Source organism: Drosophila willistoni, unplaced genomic scaffold (genome assembly GCF_018902025.1).
Source record: "Drosophila willistoni isolate 14030-0811.24 unplaced genomic scaffold, UCI_dwil_1.1 Seg485, whole genome shotgun sequence".
NCBI lineage: Eukaryota > Metazoa > Arthropoda > Insecta > Diptera > Drosophilidae > Drosophila > Drosophila willistoni.
In genome coordinates, this window is record NW_025814416.1 from 2878771 (window position 1) to 2899524 (window position 20754).

General features: G+C 42.8%; 1 protein-coding gene across 2 annotated transcripts in view; it reads right to left on the reverse strand.

Moving 5' to 3' along the window:
• The window catches only part of LOC111519568 (S-adenosylmethionine decarboxylase proenzyme), a 296107-nt gene that overhangs the window by 11724 nt on the left and 263629 nt on the right, over positions 1-20754 (reverse strand). The window contains exon 6 of one of the 2 annotated variants that reach the window (XM_047012946.1): positions 19449-19619. The exons of the other annotated variant lie outside the window; for it this stretch is intronic. Coding sequence (XP_046868902.1) covers positions 19464-19619 — 156 coding nt within the window. The 3' untranslated portion in view covers positions 19449-19463. Of the gene's footprint in view, positions 1-19448; positions 19620-20754 lie in introns of those variants that run through there. 2 annotated transcript variants of the gene reach the window in all.

The following is a 20754-nucleotide window of genomic DNA, read 5'->3' on the forward strand; positions in this document are numbered from 1 at the left end:
CCACTGCAGGTCGGCACAGGACCTCTTAAAACAAACTGTACGGGACCTGAAAGTAGATTTCTCAATTTTGTGCGAGCCATTTTCCCATATACAGGACCACAGCTGGACGCAAAACCACCGTTATGGCGCGGCAATTTGGAGCAACAGCAGGACACATCTGGAGAATCAGCACAGCGCGGACGGATATGTAAGGGCGAGGTACAATGGAGTATATGTCTACAGCTGCTACATAGCACCGAGCAAACACATCGACGAATTCTGCAGCATACTGGATGGATTAGTGGAGGACGCCAGAACGCACACGCCAACCATCATAGCCGGCAACTTCAATACATAGGCAACGGAATGGGGAAGCCAAAGGACTACTAGAAGGGGCAGGGCCCTGCTGGACGCTTTTGCCACACTCAAATTCAGTCTGCTCAACGTAGGCAACACCCACACATACAATAAGGCTGGCAGAGGCTCCGTGATCGACCTCACGTTTGCTAGCCCTTGCCTAGCCCGCAGCGCGCAGTGGGCAGTTTCGGATATCTACACGCACAGCGACCACTTCGCCATTGTGTGCTCTATCAAGAGTTGTCCACCTGCACACACACCAACGACGTTCAAGTGACAAGGAGCAGCAGCACGGACGTTCATATGTTTCCGAAGCTGGCCTGGTGATAGTAGTAACAGGCTTGTTTTGCTATTTCGGTTTGAATTCGTTGCAAATTCCCTGCGATAACTGTCATCTGAGTAGTTAGCGTGATATACCATTGCAATGCCTTTACCGCATTGTCCTCAACCTTGGTTATGTCGTTCATTTGTTGTTCCATTAGTTTCATCCGATTTTCAATTGTGGCTCTGTCTCGCCTAATGATATTTATCGGTCACCACATTCATTTTAAAGCTTTTTAAATTTTTAAAATCGTTCTATCGGTGTAGAAGCTATGATTTTTGCAATGTAAAATGTCAAAAGCCCCACTGTTCGTCGCCCAGAATATACAGAATTCCGACCAAACCAAACGCAAAAAACTGTTAAGAAATGGGGAATGATTTGGGATTGTTTCTCATACATTGTGCTTGACCCAATTTATAAGATTGATAGAAGTATAGAGCGAAATCGCTACATGAACAACATAAAAAAGGTAATGCTCTTCTATATCATGGCAATGCATATTTATGCCCATAAAATGGACATATTACCAGGACACCGACCCAAAACAGGAAGAAGCTCGAAAAGGGCCAGAGCCGCGCAGGTGCAAGGCATTTGTTGCCAATAAGGGGTTCACAACAAAGTATTAAGTCCTAAGAACCAAATGTGACCTGAATTTGGAGTTTCAAATAATTTGGAATCGACAGATTTTTATATTTAGTCACTGCTATTTTATTGAACTACAGAAAATGTCATTTATTTATTTATTTATTTATACTGTGATTGGGCAGTGATTGTAAATTAAAGCCAATCTTCTTACTAGCTATAGCTACTAGGCCTTAAGCTACAGAAAATGTCATATTTTTACTATTTTGCTCCAAAATGGTAGTAATTTTATTATATTTAAATATAGACAATGAATTTCGAAAATAGTAGTGCATTTATGGTCTTTTTAATATGATTTAACAACTTTAAAGTCACTGTTATTTTTGTGAACACAGCTGTAGTCATGCGAACACACACTTACATACATTGCCTATCAAATTAAAAGCTAAAAACAAAAAATTAATAAATATAAAGAGCTTTTTTGTACAAATTGTACACCACAAGGTCAAAAACGGATACAAGGTATAAATACAGGAGCTGACCCGGGCAAGTTTGACCTTGAAAAAAAGAAAATCCGTTAAATTATTCAACATTTCACAAACATCTGCAAGTTTCCGTCGTTGACTATAATTGTTTAAAGACTTTGATTAACACAATGATTATAAAATCAATTAGGGAATCGTAGGCAAACACAACTGAAACTTTAGGTAAACGTAAAAATCATGCACAAATAAAGTAAGTCGGTTCGCCGACATCGGTATACCATGGCCCAGGTGAAAAAATATTTTAATTTCGAACACCAAATGTATGTCTATTTAATTCGCCTCATAGCATATGCTAACTCGCTCACCTTCACAAAAACACACGAGCACTCTAGCCTATGGCCAAATCCATCCTTAAAGACCACCAAGTAAAACACGTTTATACGAATAATTTCCATGTTTCTATTATTAAATGTTGGTAGATATTAACAGGGCTCATTGTGTGCTGAATTTGGCTTAGATAGTCAAAATACTGCCGGAAGCAACCGTTTTTTTCTAGATTCTGGAGGCGAAAGTAGGCGTGGCAAAAATATTTAATGTTAATAATCTGCGCGCATACTAAGCGAGTCTACATACCTTATTTGGTGACTTTAACTTTGTTGGTTTTCATGAAATCAGTTTTGTTTAATTTTCGGGGACGTGGCAAAATTTTGAAAAAAGCTAAATCTTTGCGTGTACTAAGCCAGTACCCATTTGAAATTAGGTTGGTATAGCTAGTATAGTCTTTGAAAAAATCAGTTTTATTTTATTTGCGGGGGCGCAAGGGGGTGTGACAAAAATTTTTGTATGGTATAAAAAGGAACAAAAGCAAAGGTTACATAAAACATTAGTTTTAAAAAAACTAATACACAACTTAGTTTTATATTGTTTATGAAAATAAAAAAACATCTTTAAATCCAAAAACCATTAATAAATTTTTGGCACACCAAGAACATGCGAATTTATTTTTGCATTTAAAGTTTGTGCATTTGCTTGGCTTTACTCAGAAAATTAACACGCGTTGTTCTATTTTTAGAAAACCACGTTGTGTTTCCATAAAAATCCGGTGTACCATGTTGAAGATTGAACATTTTAGAGACAATTTCATTAATTTTTTTTTATTTTTCTATACCCTTGCAAAAAGGGTATATTAATTTTGGTCACAGTCAGCGTCTAAAACTCCGCGAGAACAGACGTCATCGGTGATAAGCTCGTCGCGATCAAGCTATCACTCGTTTACCTCCCCAGGGCCACCCATAGGTAGGGAAAACATGTTTTCCTTACTAAGTGATAGCCCAAAAACTAAAAAGAAAAGACAATTTCAAAAAACTCCAATCGAGTTACCAGATCTGACAGAAATCACAGCACAAAACCCTAAATACATATCAGAATACTCATGCTTTGCAGTACATAGAGCAATTCAACTAATCCGCAAAGACATTGTCTCCATATCTATCTTACCCGACGGAAACCTTCTCATACTTGTCAAAAACAAAGAGGTGGCCGAAAAGTTCTCGAAAGCAAACGAACTTCCCGGTATATGCAAAATTACCTGGAAACTACACGAATCAATAAACAGCATTAAAGGTACCATTTATGAAGGGTCGCCAAGAGACTGGCCACTCACCTGGACTGCAATCGGCTGCCCAGCTGGCTGCATCTGTTGTGTTGGAGAAATTATTTATTTCCCATCTGTCCTAGCTTGGAGGCCACGCCGAGAGGGGCGGCGGGCGTGTTAACCATATCCCGCGCTTTCTCCTGTGGTGGGAAAATTGCATTTTTGGCATTTTCCTTATCGTTTGACTTCTTAGCGCTTTTTACTTTGCCGATTGCAATTAATCAGCTGGTAACTAGTGTTGTGAACCGTCGATCGATAACAGAGCCGATAAACCAGCTGACGGCTTAACATAAGCTCACAACATTAGCCTCCAAAGTGCTGCGTGCTTTTGGGCGCTCGCTTAGGCGCGATTTTTAAAAAATCCCCTATAGACTGAGTAAGTCTTAAGTTACCGACTAGCAATCTTTTCAGGTTACAAGAAGAGGACCAACAAACCCACAGGGCCTCTGAGACACGAAGAAGACTGTGGTATGCGCTTGTGCAAGCGACCGCAGCGTATAAAACCTAACAGCAGCAGGTATAAAATGCAAAAAATGCATGGAAAAATGGTTGGAAAAACGTCGACTACTCCAGGTGACAGCCACAGTTGTGGAAATCCACCCATGGTACAAGCCATGGCAGGGGCACGGATTCTGGATTCCCCAACAACCGTCATCACCACCACTATTGCACCGGTGGCAAACTTGGCCGATGCAGCGGACATAGTTACAAGCAGCAGCAGCAACAAGCACGGACTATGCACAAACGGAGCCAATCCTTTCGCCAAAGGAAGCAAGATCGCCAGGATACCGCCGCAGGCTCTTCACTCGGCCCCGCCAGCCATTCGAGATATACTCGTCTCAGCTGGATGCGAAGAAGAGACACCCAAACGGGCAAGGGAAGCAAGCCCTTGCAACACCGAAAGTGGAACCTCACCGAAGAAATTAAAAGGACAGCCGCAGGCTGGTCTGGGCAAAATCTTAGACGAGATCATAGATGGCTCGGTTAATAAAAAGGCCAAGGACCCGAAGCCCCGCAGCAACAGCAGTATCACCAGGACCAGTAGTAGCTGAACCAACACACGCAACGAACATCGCTGGAGGGAAATGGCACAAGGTGAAAAGCAAGCCAAGAACCATTAAAAAGTGTAAAGACACAGCCAATTACGCGATGGTACTGAAATCAGTACACACAGACGCCGGAATCCAGCAGTTCAAGGAGAATGTATGTGCGGTTCGACGCACAGCAGCCGGGGAACTACTCCTACAGTTGACCAAGCCAGCGGACGAAGCAACTGTCAAACTGCAGCAGGCAGTGAAACAGGCACTTGGAGACACTGCTGATGTCAAGGCGATCAGCGATAAGGCCATGGTCGAAATAAAGGATCTCTCAGAATTCCACACTGCAGACGATCTTCTGCTCGCCGTCCTGGAACTGATCGACGAGGATTTGCCGGCAGAATGTCACCCAAAGATGCGGAAAGCGTACAGTGGTACACAGACCGCAACAATGATGGTGAACCCGAATCTGGCGAACAAGCTGCTGCAGGCGGGCAAAATACGAGTAGGCATGTGCATATGCCGAGTACGCCTGAACACTGAGCCGAGGCGGTGCTACAAGTGTCTGGACTTTGGGCATACAGCAGCTCGGTGCAGAAGCAAGCACGACGCATCCAAGCTATGCTTCAACTGCGGTAGCAAGGATTACGCTTCAAAGCAATGTGACCAGAAGGCAGCATGCATACTTTGCACACGACATAAGCGGAGCAATACGGCGCACAACACGCTCAGCAGAGCTTGCCCGTTGTTTGTAGAGGCTGGCAGTAACAGGAAGGATTAAGTTTCTACAGCTTAATCTAAACCACTGCAGGTCGGCACAGGACCTCTTAAAACAAACTGTACGGGACCTGAAAGTAGATTTCTCAATTTTGTGCGAGCCATTTTCCCATATACAGGACCACAGCTGGACGCAAAACCACCGTTATGGCGCGGCAATTTGGAGCAACAGCAGGACACATCTGGAGAATCAGCACAGCGCGGACGGATATGTAAGGGCGAGGTACAATGGAGTATATGTCTACAGCTGCTACATAGCACCGAGCAAACACATCGACGAATTCTGCAGCATACTGGATGGATTAGTGGAGGACGCCAGAACGCACACGCCAACCATCATAGCCGGCAACTTCAATACATAGGCAACGGAATGGGGAAGCCAAAGGACTACTAGAAGGGGCAGGGCCCTGCTGGACGCTTTTGCCACACTCAAATTCAGTCTGCTCAACGTAGGCAACACCCACACATACAATAAGGCTGGCAGAGGCTCCGTGATCGACCTCACGTTTGCTAGCCCTTGCCTAGCCCGCAGCGCGCAGTGGGCAGTTTCGGATATCTACACGCACAGCGACCACTTCGCCATTGTGTGCTCTATCAAGAGTTGTCCACCTGCACACACACCAACGACGTTCAAGTGACAAGGAGCAGCAGCACGGACGTTCATATGTTTCCGAAGCTGGCCTGGTGATAGTAGTAACAGGCTTGTTTTGCTATTTCGGTTTGAATTCGTTGCAAATTCCCTGCGATAACTGTCATCTGAGTAGTTAGCGTGATATACCATTGCAATGCCTTTACCGCATTGTCCTCAACCTTGGTTATGTCGTTCATTTGTTGTTCCATTAGTTTCATCCGATTTTCAATTGTGGCTCTGTCTCGCCTAATGATATTTATCGGTCACCACATTCATTTTAAAGCTTTTTAAATTTTTAAAATCGTTCTATCGGTGTAGAAGCTATGATTTTTGCAATGTAAAATGTCAAAAGCCCCACTGTTCGTCGCCCAGAATATACAGAATTCCGACCAAACCAAACGCAAAAAACTGTTAAGAAATGGGGAATGATTTGGGATTGTTTCTCATACATTGTGCTTGACCCAATTTATAAGATTGATAGAAGTATAGAGCGAAATCGCTACATGAACAACATAAAAAAGGTAATGCTCTTCTATATCATGGCAATGCATATTTATGCCCATAAAATGGACATATTACCAGGACACCGACCCAAAACAGGAAGAAGCTCGAAAAGGGCCAGAGCCGCGCAGGTGCAAGGCATTTGTTGCCAATAAGGGGTTCACAACAAAGTATTAAGTCCTAAGAACCAAATGTGACCTGAATTTGGAGTTTCAAATAATTTGGAATCGACAGATTTTTATATTTAGTCACTGCTATTTTATTGAACTACAGAAAATGTCATTTATTTATTTATTTATTTATACTGTGATTGGGCAGTGATTGTAAATTAAAGCCAATCTTCTTACTAGCTATAGCTACTAGGCCTTAAGCTACAGAAAATGTCATATTTTTACTATTTTGCTCCAAAATGGTAGTAATTTTATTATATTTAAATATAGACAATGAATTTCGAAAATAGTAGTGCATTTATGGTCTTTTTAATATGATTTAACAACTTTAAAGTCACTGTTATTTTTGTGAACACAGCTGTAGTCATGCGAACACACACTTACATACATTGCCTATCAAATTAAAAGCTAAAAACAAAAAATTAATAAATATAAAGAGCTTTTTTGTACAAATTGTACACCACAAGGTCAAAAACGGATACAAGGTATAAATACAGGAGCTGACCCGGGCAAGTTTGACCTTGAAAAAAAGAAAATCCGTTAAATTATCCAACATTTCACAAACATCTGCAAGTTTCCGTCGTTGACTATAATTGTTTAAAATGATTATAAAATCAATTAGGGAATCGTAGGGAAACACAACTGAAACTTTAAGTAAACGTAAAAATCATGCACAAATAAAGTAAGTCGGTTCGCCGACATCTGTATACCATGGCCCAGGTGAAAAAATATTTTAATTTCGAACACCAAATGTATGTCTATTTAATTCGCCTCATAGCATATGCTAACTCGCTCACCTTCACAAAAACACACGAGCACTCTAGCCTATGGCCAAATCCATCCTTAAAGACCACCAAGTAAAACACGTTTATACGAATAATTTCCATGTTTCTATTATTAAATGTTAGTAGATATTAACAGGGCTCATTGTGTGCTGAATTTGGCTTAGATAGTCAAAATACTGCCGGAAGCAACTGTTTTTTTCTAGATTCTGGAGGCGAAAGTAGGCGTGGCAAAAATATTTAATGTTAATAATCTGCGCGCATACTAAGCGAGTCTACATAACTTATTTGGTGACTTTAACTTTGTTGGTTTTCATGAAATCAGTTTTGTTTAATTTTCGGGGACGTGGCAAAATTTTGAAAAAAGCTAAATCTTTGCGTGTACTAAGCCAGTACCCATTTGAAATTAGGTTGGTATAGCTAGTATAGTCTTTGGAAAAATCAGTTTTATTTTATTTGCGGGGGCGCAAGGGGGTGTGGCAAAAATTTTTGTATGGTATAAAAAGGAACAAAAGCAAAGGTTACATAAAACATTAGTTTTAAAAAAACTAATACACAACTTAGTTTTATATTGTTTATGAAAATAAAAAAACATCTTTAAATCCAAAAACCATTAATAAATTTTTGGCACACCAAGAACATGCGAATTTATTTTTGCATTTAAAGTTTGTGCATTTGCTTGGCTTTACTCAGAAAATTAACACGCGTTGTTCTATTTTTAGAAAACCACGTTGTGTTTCCATAAAAATCCGGTGTACCATGTTGAAGATTGAACATTTTAGAGACAATTTCATTAATTTTTTTTTATTTTTCTATACCCTTGCAAAAAGGGTATATTAATTTTGGTCACAGTCAGCGTCTAAAACTCCGCGAGAACAGACGTCATCGGTGATAAGCTCGTCGCGATCAAGCTATCACTCGTTTACCTCCCCAGGGCCACCCATAGGTAGGGAAAACATGTTTTCCTTACTAAGTGATAGCCCAAAAACTAAAAATAAAAGACAATTTCAAAAAACTCCAATCGAGTTACCAGATCTGACAGAAGTCACAGCACAAAACCCTAAATACATATCAGAATACTCATGCTTTGCAGTACATAGAGCAATTCAACTAATCCGCAAAGACATTGTCTCCATATCTATCTTACCCGACGGAAACCTTCTCATACTTGTCAAAAACAAAGAGGTGGCCGAAAAGTTCTCGAAAGCAAACGAACTTCCCGGTATATGCAAAATTATCTGGAAACTGCACGAATCAATAAACAGCATTAAAGGTACCATTTATGAAGGGTCGCCAAGAGACTGGCCACTCACCTGGACTGCAATCGGCTGCCCAGCTGGCTGCATCTGTTGTGTTGGAGAAATTATTTATTTCCCATCTGTCCTAGCTTGGAGGCCACGCCGAGAGGGGCGGCGGGGGTGTTAACCATATCCCGCGCTTTCTCCTGTGGTGGGAAAATTGCATTTTTGGCATTTTCCTTATCGTTTGACTTCTTAGCGCTTTTTACTTTGCCGATTGCAATTAATCAGCTGGTAACTAGTGTTGTGAACCGTCGATCGATAACAGAGCCGATAAACCAGCTGACGGCTTAACATAAGCTCACAACATTAGCCTCCAAAGTGCTGCGTGCTTTTGGGCGCTCGCTTAGGCGCGATTTTTAAAAAATCCCCTATAGACTGAGTAAGTCTTAAGTTACCGACTAGCAATCTTTTCAGTTTACAAGAAGAGGACCAACAAACCCACAGGGCCTCTGAGACACGAAGAAGACTGTGGTATGCGCTTGTGCAAGCGACCGCAGCGTATAAAACCTGGCAGCAGGTATAAAATGCAAAAAATGCATGGAAAAATGGTTGGAAAAACGTCGACTACTCCAGGTGACAGCCACAGTTGTGGAAATCCACCCATGGTACAAGCCATGGCAGGGGCACGGATTCTGGATTCCCCAACAACCGTCATCACCACCACTACTGCACCGGTGGCAAACTTGGCCGATGCAGCGGACATAGTTACAAGCAGCAGCAGCAACAAGCACGGACTATGCACAAGCGGAGCCAATCCTTTCGCCAAAGGAAGCAAGATCGCCAGGATACCGCCGCAGGCTCTTCACTCGGCCCCGCCAGCCATTCGAGATATACTCGTCTCAGCTGGATGCGAAGAAGAGACACCCAAACGGGCAAGGGAAGCAAGCCCTTGCAACACCGAAAGTGGAACCTCACCGAAGAAATTAAAAGGACCGCCGCAGGCTGGTCTGGGCAAAATCTTAGACGAGATCATAGATGGCTCGGTTAATAAAAAGGCCAAGGACCCGAAGCCCCGCAGCAACAGCAGTATCACCAGGACCAGTAGTAGCTGAACCAACACACGCAACGAACATCGCTGGAGGGAAATGGCACAAGGTGAAAAGCAAGCCAAGAACCATTAAAAAGTGTAAAGACACAGCCAATTACGCGATGGTACTGAAATCAGTACACACAGACGCCGGAATCCAGCAGTTCAAGGAGAATGTATGTGCGGTTCGACGCACAGCAGCCGGGGAACTACTCCTACAGTTGACCAAGCCAGCGGACGAAGCAACTGTCAAACTGCAGCAGGCAGTGAAACAGGCACTTGGAGACACTGCTGATGTCAAGGCGATCAGCGATAAGGCCATGGTCGAAATAAAGGATCTCTCAGAATTCCACACTGCAGACGATCTTCTGCTCGCCGTCCTGGAACTGATCGACGAGGATTTGCCGGCAGAATGTCACCCAAAGCGTACAGTGGTACACAGACCGCAACAATGATGGTGAACCCGAATCTGGCGAACAAGCTGCTGCAGGCGGGCAAAATACGAGTAGGCATGTGCATATGCCGAGTACGCCTGAACACTGAGCCGAGGCGGTGCTACAAGTGTCTGGACTTTGGGCATACAGCAGCTCGGTGCAGAAGCAAGCACGACGCATCCAAGCTATGCTTCAACTGCGGTAGCAAGGATTACGCTTCAAAGCAATGTGACCAGAAGGCAGCATGCATACTTTGCACACGACATACGCGGAGCAATACGGCGCACAACACGCTCAGCAGAGCTTGCCCGTTGTTTGTAGAGGCTGGCAGTAACAGGAAGGATTAAGTTTCTACAGCTTAATCTAAACCACTGCAGGTCGGCACAGGACCTCTTAAAACAAACTGTACGGGACCTGAAAGTAGATTTCTCAATTTTGTGCGAGCCATTTTCCCATATACAGGACCACAGCTGGACGCAAAACCACCGTTATGGCGCGGCAATTTGGAGCAACAGCAGGACACATCTGGAGAATCAGCACAGCGCGGACGGATATGTAAGGGCGAGGTACAATGGAGTATATGTCTACAGCTGCTACATAGCACCGAGCAAACACATCGACGAATTCTGCAGCATACTGGATGGATTAGTGGAGGACGCCAGAACGCACACGCCAACCATCATAGCCGGCAACTTCAATACATAGGCAACGGAATGGGGAAGCCAAAGGACTACTAGAAGGGGCAGGGCCCTGCTGGACGCTTTTGCCACACTCAAATTCAGTCTGCTCAACGTAGGCAACACCCACACCTACAATAAGGCTGGCAGAGGCTCCGTGATCGACCTCACGTTTGCTAGCCCTTGCCTAGCCCGCAGCGCGCAGTGGGCAGTTTCGGATATCTACACGCACAGCGACCACTTCGCCATTGTGTGCTCTATCAAGAGTTGTCCACCTGCACACACACCAACGACGTTCTACAGCTGGGCCCCAAGCACGCTGAGCGAAGAAGCGTTATTCACCATGATGACTCAAGTGACAAGGAGCAGCAGCACGGACGTTCATTTGTTTCCGAAGCTGGCCTGGTGATAGTAGTAACAGGCTTGTTTTGCTATTTCGGTTTGAATTCGTTGCAAATTCCCTGCGATAACTGTCATCTGAGTAGTTAGCGTGATATACCATTGCAATGCCTTTACCGCATTGTCCTTTCATCCGATTTTCAATTGTGGCTCTGTCTCGCCTAATGATATTTATCGGTCACCACATTCATTTTAAAGCTTTTTAAATTTTTAAAATCGTTCTATCGCTTAACATAAGCTCACAACATTAGCCTCCAAAGTGCTGCGTGCTTTTGGGCGCTCGCTTAGGCGCGATTTTTAAAAAATCCCCTATAGACTGAGTAAGTCTTAAGTTACCGACTAGCAATCTTTTCAGGTTACAAGAAGAGGACCAACAAACCCACAGGGCCTCTGAGACACGAAGAAGACTGTGGTCTGCGCTTGTGCAAGCGACCGCAGCGTATAAAACCTGGCAGCAGGTATAAAATGCAAAAAATGCATGGAAAAATGGTTGGAAAAACGTCGACTACTCCAGGTGACAGCCACAGTTGTGGAAATCCACCCATGGTACAAGCCATGGCAGGGGCACGGATTCTGGATTCCCCAACAACCGTCATCACCACCACTACTGCACCGGTGGCAAACTTGGCCGATGCAGCGGACATAGTTACAAGCAGCAGCAGCAACAAGCACGGACTATGCACAAACGGAGCCAATACTTTCGCCAAAGGAAGCAAGATCGCCAGGATACCGCCGCAGGCTCTTCACTCGGCCCCGCCAGCCATTCGAGGAATACTCGTCTCAGCTGGATGCGAAGAAGAGACACCCAAACGGGCAAGGGAAGCAAGCCCTTGCAACACCGAAAGTGGAACCTCACCGAAGAAATTCAAAGGACCGCCGCAGGCTGGTCTGGGCAAAATCTTAGACGAGATCATAGATGGCTCGGTTAATAAAAAGGCCAAGGACCCGAAGCCCCGCAGCAACAGCAGTATCACCAGGACCAGTAGTAGCTGAACCAACACACGCAACGAACATCGCTGGAGGGAAATGGCACAAGGTGAAAAGCAAGCCAAGAACCATTAAAAAGTATAAAGACACAGCAAATTACGCGATGGTACTGAAATCAGTACACACAGACGCCGGAATCCAGCAGTTCAAGGAGAATGTATGTGCGGTTCGACGCACAGCAGCCGGGGAACTACTCCTACAGTTGACCAAGCCAGCGGACGAAGCAACTGTCAAACTGCAGCAGGCAGTGAAACAGGCACTTGGAGACACTGCTGATGTCAAGGCGATCAGCGATAAGGCCATGGTCGAAATAAAGGATCTCTCAGAATTCCACACTGCAGACGATCTTCTGCTCGCCGTCCTGGAACTGATCGACGAGGATTTGCCGGCAGAATGTCACCCAAAGATGCGGAAAGCGTACAGTGGTACACAGACCGCAACAATGATGGTGAACCCGAATCTGGCGAACAAGCCATATGCCGAGTACGCCTGAACACTGAGCCGAGGCGGTGCTACAAGTGTCTGGACTTTGGGCATACAGCAGCTCGGTGCAGAAGCAAGCACGACGCATCCAAGCTATGCTTCAACTGCGGTAGCAAGGATTACGCTTCAAAGCAATGTGACCAGAAGGCAGCATGCATACTTTGCACACGACATAAGCGGAGCAATACGGCGCACAACACGCTCAGCAGAGCTTGCCCGTTGTTTGTAGAGGCTGGCAGTAACAGGAAGGATTAAGTTTCTACAGCTTAATCTAAACCACTGCAGGTCGGCACAGGACCTCTTAAAACAAACTGTACGGGACCTGAAAGTAGATTTCTCAATTTTGTGCGAGCCATTTTCCCATATACAGGACCACAGCTGGACGCAAAACCACCGTTATGGCGCGGCAATTTGGAGCAACAGCAGGACACATCTGGAGAATCAGCACAGCGCGGACGGATATGTAAGGGCGAGGTACAATGGAGTATATGTCTACAGCTGCTACATAGCACCGAGCAAACACATCGACGAATTCTGCAGCATACTGGATGGATTAGTGGAGGACGCCAGAACGCACACGCCAACCATCATAGCCGGCAACTTCAATACATGGGCAACGGAATGGGGTAGCCAAAGGACTACTAGAAGGGGCAGGGCCCTGCTGGACGCTTTTGCCACACTCAAATTCAGTCTGCTCAACGTAGGCAACACCCACACATACAATAAGGCTGGCAGAGGCTCCGTGATCGACCTCACGTTTGCTAGCCCTTGCCTAGCCCGCAGCGCGCAGTGGGCAGTTTCGGATATCTACACGCACAGCGACCACTTCGCCATTGTGTGCTCTATCAAGAGTTGTCCACCTGCACACACACCAACGACGTTCAAGTGACAAGGAGCAGCAGCACGGACGTTCATATGTTTCCGAAGCTGGCCTGGTGATAGTAGTAACAGGCTTGTTTTGCTATTTCGGTTTGAATTCGTTGCAAATTCCCTGCGATAACTGTCATCTGAGTAGTTAGCGTGATATACCATTGCAATGCCTTTACCGCATTGTCCTTTCATCCGATTTTCAATTGTGGCTCTGTCTCGCCTAATGATATTTATCGGTCACCACATTCATTTTAAAGCTTTTTAAATTTTTAAAATCGTTCTATCGGTGTAGAAGCTATGATTTTTGCAATGTAAAATGTCAAAAGCCCCACTGTTCGTCGCCCAGAATATACAGAATTCCGACCAAACCAAACGCAAAAAACTGTTAAGAAATGGGGAATGATTTGGGATTGTTTCTCATACATTGTGCTTGACCCAATTTATAAGATTGATAGAAGTATAGAGCGAAATCGCTACATGAACAACATAAAAAAGGTAATGCTCTTCTATATCATGGCATATGCATATTTATGCCCATAAAATGGACATATTACCACCGACCCAAAACAGGAAGAAGCTCGAAAAGGGCCAGAGCCGCGCAGGTGCAAGGCATTTGTTGCCAATAAGGGGTTCACAACAAAGTATTAAGTCCTAAGAACCAAATGTGACCTGAATTTGGAGTTTCAAATAATTTGGAATCGACAGATTTTTATATTTAGTCACTGCTATTTTATTGAACTACAGAAAATGTCATTTATTTATTTATTTATTTATACTGTGATTGGGCAGTGATTGTAAATTAAAGCCAATCTTCTTACTAGCTATAGCTACTAGGCCTTAAGCTACAGAAAATGTCATATTTTTACTATTTTGCTCCAAAATGGTAGTAATTTTATTATATTTAAATATAGACAATGAATTTCGAAAATAGTAGTGCATTTATGGTCTTTTTAATATGATTTAACAACTTTAAAGTCACTGTTATTTTTGTGAACACAGCTGTAGTCATGCGAACACACACTTACATACATTGCCTATCAAATTAAAAGCTAAAAACAAAAAATTAATAAATATAAAGAGCTTTTTTGTACAAATTGTACACCACAAGGTCAAAAACGGATACAAGGTATAAATACAGGAGCTGACCCGGGCAAGTTTGACCTTGAAAAAAAGAAAATCCGTTAAATTATTCAACATTTCACAAACATCTGCAAGTTTCCGTCGTTGACTATAATTGTTTAAAGACTTTGATTAACACAATGATTATAAAATCAATTAGGGAATCGTAGGCAAACACAACTGAAACTTTAGGTAAACGTAAAAATCATGCACAAATAAAGTAAGTCGGTTCGCCGACATCGGTATACCATGGCCCAGGTGAAAAAATATTTTAATTTCGAACACCAAATGTATGTCTATTTAATTCGCCTCATAGCATATGCTAACTCGCTCACCTTCACAAAAACACACGAGCACTCTAGCCTATGGCCAAATCCATCCTTAAAGACCACCAAGTAAAACACGTTTATACGAATAATTTCCATGTTTCTATTATTAAATGTTGGTAGATATTAACAGGGCTCATTGTGTGCTGAATTTGGCTTAGATAGTCAAAATACTGCCGGAAGCAACCGTTTTTTTCTAGATTCTGGAGGCGAAAGTAGGCGTGGCAAAAATATTTAATGTTAATAATCTGCGCGCATACTAAGCGAGTCTACATACCTTATTTGGTGACTTTAACTTTGTTGGTTTTCATGAAATCAGTTTTGTTTAATTTTCGGGGACGTGGCAAAATTTTGAAAAAAGCTAAATCTTTGCGTGTACTAAGCCAGTACCCATTTGAAATTAGGTTGGTATAGCTAGTATAGTCTTTGAAAAAATCAGTTTTATTTTATTTGCGGGGGCGCAAGGGGGTGTGGCAAAAATTTTTGTATGGTATAAAAAGGAACAAAAGCAAAGGTTACATAAAACATTAGTTTTAAAAAAACTAATACACAACTTAGTTTTATATTGTTTATGAAAATAAAAAAACATCTTTAAATCCAAAAACCATTAATAAATTTTTGGCACACCAAGAACATGCGAATTGATTTTTGCATTTAAAGTTTGTGCATTTGCTTGGCTTTACTCAGAAAATTAACACGCGTTGTTCTATTTTTAGAAAACCACGTTGTGTTTCCATAAAAATCCGGTGTACCATGTTGAAGATTGAACATTTTAGAGACAATTTCATTAATTTTTTTTTATTTTTCTATACCCTTGCAAAAAGGGTATATTAATTTTGGTCACAGTCAGCGTCTAAAACTCCGCGAGAACAGACGTCATCGGTGATAAGCTCGTCGCGATCAAGCTATCACTCGTTTACCTCCCACTTTCTTTTTTCTTCTGTTTCTATTTGACCAACAAGTAGTGATCTGAATCTTTTTCATTTGCGAAGAAAAGAAAAAAACAGGAAAACCATGGCCCCAGGTCCACCCATAGGTAGGGAAAACATGTTTTCCTTACTAAGTGATAGCCCAAAAACTAAAAAGAAAAGACAATTTCAAAAAACTCCAATCGAGGTACCAGATCTGACAGAAGTCACAACACAAAACCCTAAATACATATCAGAATACTCATGCTTTGCAGTACATAGAGCAATTCAACTAATCCGCAAAGTCATTGTCTCCATATCTATCTTACCCGACGGAAACCTTCTCATACTTGTCAAAAACAAAGAGGTGGCCGAAAAGTTCTCGAAAGCAAACGAACTTCCCGGTATATGCAAAATTACCTGGAAACTGCACGAATCAATAAACAGCATTAAAGGTACCATTTATGAAGGGTCGCCAAGAGACTGGCCACTCACCTGGACTGCAATCGGCTGCCCAGCTGGCTGCATCTGTTGTGTTAGAGAAATTATTTATTTCCCATCTGTCCTAGCTTGGAGGCCACGCCGAGAGGGGCGGCGGGGGTGTTAACCATATCCCGCGCTTTCTTTCCTTATCGTTTGACTTCTTAGCGCTTTTTACTTTGCCGATTGCAATTAATCAGCTGGTAACTAGTGTTGTGAACCGTCGATCGATAACAGAGCCGATAAACCAGCTGACGGCTTAACATAAGCTCACAACATTAGCCTCCAAAGTGCTGCGTGCTTTTGGGCGCTCGCTTAGGCGCGATTTTTAAAAAATCCCCTATAGACTGAGTAAGTCTTAAGTTACCGACTAGCAATCTTTTCAGGTTACAAGAAGAGGACCAACAAACCCACAGGGCCTCTGAGACACGAAGAAGACTGTGGTATGCGCTTGTGCAAGCGACCGCAGCGTATAAAACCTGGCAGCAGGTATAAAATGCAAAAAATGCATGAAAAAATGGTTGGAAAAACGTCGACTACTCCAGGTGACAGCCACAGTTGTGGAAATCCACCCATGGTACAAGCCATGGCAGGGGCACGGATTCTGGATTCCCCAACAACCGTCATCACCACCACTACTGCACCGGTGGCAAACTTGGCCGATGCAGCGGACATAGTTACAAGCAGCAGCAGCAACAAGCACGGACTATGCACAAACGGAGCCAATCCTTTCGCCAAAGGAAGCAAGATCGCCAGGATACCGCCGCAGGCTCTTCACTCGGCCCCGCCAGCCATTCGAGGAATACTCGTCTCAGCTGGATGCGAAGAAGAGACACCCAAACGGGCAAGGGAAGCAAGCCCTTGCAACACCGAAAGTGGAACCTCACCGAAGAAATTAAAAGGACCGCCGCAGGCTGGTCTGGGCAAAATCTTAGACGAGATCATAGATGGCTCGGTTAATAAAAAGGCCAAGGACCCGAAGCCCCGCAGCAACAGCAGTATCACCAGGACCAGTAGTAGCTGAACCAACACACGCAACGAACATCGCTGGAGGGAAATGGCACAAGGTGAAAAGCAAGCCAAGAACCATTAAAAAGTGTAAAGACACAGCCAATTACGCGATGGTACTGAAATCAGTACACACAGGCGCCGGAATCCAGCAGTTCAAGGAGAATGTATGTGCGGTTCGACGCACAGCAGCCGGGGAACTACTCCTACAGTTGACCAAGCCAGCGGACGAAGCAACTGTCAAACTGCAGCAGGCAGTGTAACAGGCACTTGGAGACACTGCTGATGTCAAGGCGATCAGCGATAAGGCCATGGTCGAAATAAAGGATCTCTCAGAATTCCACACTGCAGACGATCTTCTGCTCGCCGTCCTGGAACTGATCGACGAGGATTTGCCGGCAGAATGTCACCCAAAGCGTACAGTGGTACACAGACCGCAACAATGATGGTGAACCCGAATCTGGCGAACAAGCTGCTGCAGGCGGGCAAAATACGAGTAGGCATGTGCATATGCCGAGTACGCCTGAACACTGAGCCGAGGCGGTGCTACAAGTGTCTGGACTTTGGGCATACAGCAGCTCGGTGCAGAAGCAAGCACGACGCATCCAAGCTATGCTTCAACTGCGGTAGCAAGGATTACGCTTCAAAGCAATGTGACCAGAAGGCAGCATGCATACTTTGCACACGACATAAGCGGAGCAATACGGCGCACAACACGCTCAGCAGAGCTTGCCCGTTGTTTGTAGAGGCTGGCAGTAACAGGAAGGATTAAGTTTCTACAGCTTAATCTAAACCACTGCAGGTCGGCACAGGACCTCTTAAAACAAACTGTACGGGACCTGAAAGTAGATTTCTCAATTTTGTGCGAGCCATTTTCCCATATACAGGACCACAGCTGGACGCAAAACCACCGTTATGGCGCGGCAATTTGGAGCAACAGCAGGACACATCTGGAGAATCAGCACAGCGCGGACGGATATGTAAGGGCGAGTTTCGGATATCTACACGCACAGCGACCACTTCGCCATTGTGTGCTCTATCAAGAGTTGTCCACCTGCACACACACCAACGACGTTCTACAGCTGGGCCCCAAGCACGCTGAGCGAAGAAGCGTTATTCACCATGATGACCCAAGTGACAAGGAGCAGCAGCACGGACGTTCATATGTTTCCGAAGCTGGCCTGGTGATAGTAGTAACAGGCTTGTTTTGCTATTTCGGTTTGAATTCGTTGCAAATTCCCTGCGATAACTGTCATCTGAGTAGTTAGCGTGATATACCATTGCAATGCCTTTACCGCATTGTCCTCAACCTTGGTTATGTCGTTCATTTGTTGTTCCATTAGTTTCATCCGATTTTCAATTGTGGCTCTGTCTCGCCTAATGATATTTATCGGTCACCACATTCATTTTAAAGCTTTTTAAATTTTTAAAATCGTTCTATCGGTGTAGAAGCTATGATTTTTGCAATGTAAAATGTCAAAAGCCCCACTGTTTGTCGCCCAGAATATACAGAATTCCGACCAAACCAAACGCAAAAAACTGTTAAGAAATGGGGAATGATTTGGGATTGTTTCTCATACATTGTGCTTGACCCAATTTATAAGATTGATAGAAGTATAGACCGAAATCGCTACATGAACAACATAAAAAAGGTAATGCTCTTCTATATCATGGCATATGCATATTTATGCCCATAAAATGGACATATTACCAGGACACCGACCCAAAACAGGAAGAAGCTCGAAAAGGGCCAGAGCCGCGCAGGTGCAAGGCATTTGTTGCCAATAAGGGGTTCACAACAAAGTATTAAGTCCTAAGAACCAAATGTGACATGAATTTGGAGTTTCAAATAATTTGGAATCGACAGATTTTTATATTTAGTCACTGCTATTTTATTGAACTACAGAAAATGTCATTTATTTATTTATTTATTTATACTGTGATTGGGCAGTGATTGTAAATTAAAGCCAATCTTCTGACTAGCTATAGCTACTAGGCCTTAAGCTACAGAAAATGTCATATTTTTACTATTTTGCTCCAAAATGGTAGTAATTTTATTATATTTAAATATAGACAATGAATTTCGAAAATAGTAGTGCATTTATGGTCTTTTTAATATGATTTAACAACTTTAAAGTCACTGTTATTTTTGTGAACACAGCTGTAGTCATGCGAACACACACTTACATACATTGTCTATCAAATTAAAAGCTAAAAACAAAAAATTAATAAATATAAAGAGCTTTTTTGTACAAATTGTACACCACAAGGTCAAAAACGGATACAAGGTATAAATACAGGAGCTGACCCGGGCAAGTTTGACCTTGAAAAAAAGAAAATCCGTTAAATTATCCAACATTTCACAAACATCTGCAAGTTTCCGTCGTTGACTATAATTGTTTAAAATGATTATAAAATCAATAAGGGAATCGTAGGGAAACACAACTGAAACTTTAAGTAAACGTAAAAATCATGCACAAATAAAGTAAGTCGGTTCGCCGACATCGGTATACCATGGCCCAGGTGAAAAAATATTTTAATTTCGAACACCAAATGTATGTCTATTTAATTCGCCTCATAGCATATGCTAACTCGCTCACCTTCACAAAAACACACGAGCACTCTAGCCTATGGCCAAATCCATCCTTAAAGACCACCAAGTAAAACACGTTTATACGAATAATTTCCATGTTTCTATTATTAAATGTTAGTAGATATTAACAGGGCTCATTGTGTGCTGAATTTGGCTTAGATAGTCAAAATACTGCCGGAAGCAACTGTTTTTTTCTAGATTCTGGAGGCGAAAGTAGGCGTGGCAAAAATATTTAATGTTAATAATCTGCGCGCATACTAAGCGAGTCTACATACCTTATTTGGTGACTTTAACTTTGTTGGTTTTCATGAAATCAGTTTTGTTTAATTTTCGGGGACGTGGCAAAATTTTGAAAAAAGCTAAATCTTTGCGTGTACTAAGCCAGTACCCATTTGAAATTAGGTTGGTATAGCTAGTATAGTCTTTGAAAAAATCAGTTTTATTTTATTTGCGGGGGCGCAAGGGGGTGTGGCAAAAATTTTTGTATGGTATAAAAAGGAACAAAAGCAAAGGTTACATAAAACATTAGTTTTAAAAAAACTAATACACAACTTAGTTTTATATTGTTTATGAAAATAAAAAAACATCTTTAAATCCAAAAACCATTAATAAATTTTTGGCACACCAAGAACATGCGAATTGATTTTTGCATTTAAAGTTTGTGCATTTGCTTGGCTTTACTCAGAAAATTAACACGCGTTGTTCTATTTTTAGAAAACCACGTTGTGTTTCCATAAAAATCCGGTGTACCATGTTGAAGATTGAACATTTTAGAGACAATTTCATTAATTTTTTTTTATTTTTCTATACCCTTGCAAAAAGGGTATATTAATTTTGGTCACAGTCAGCGTCTAAAACTCCGCGA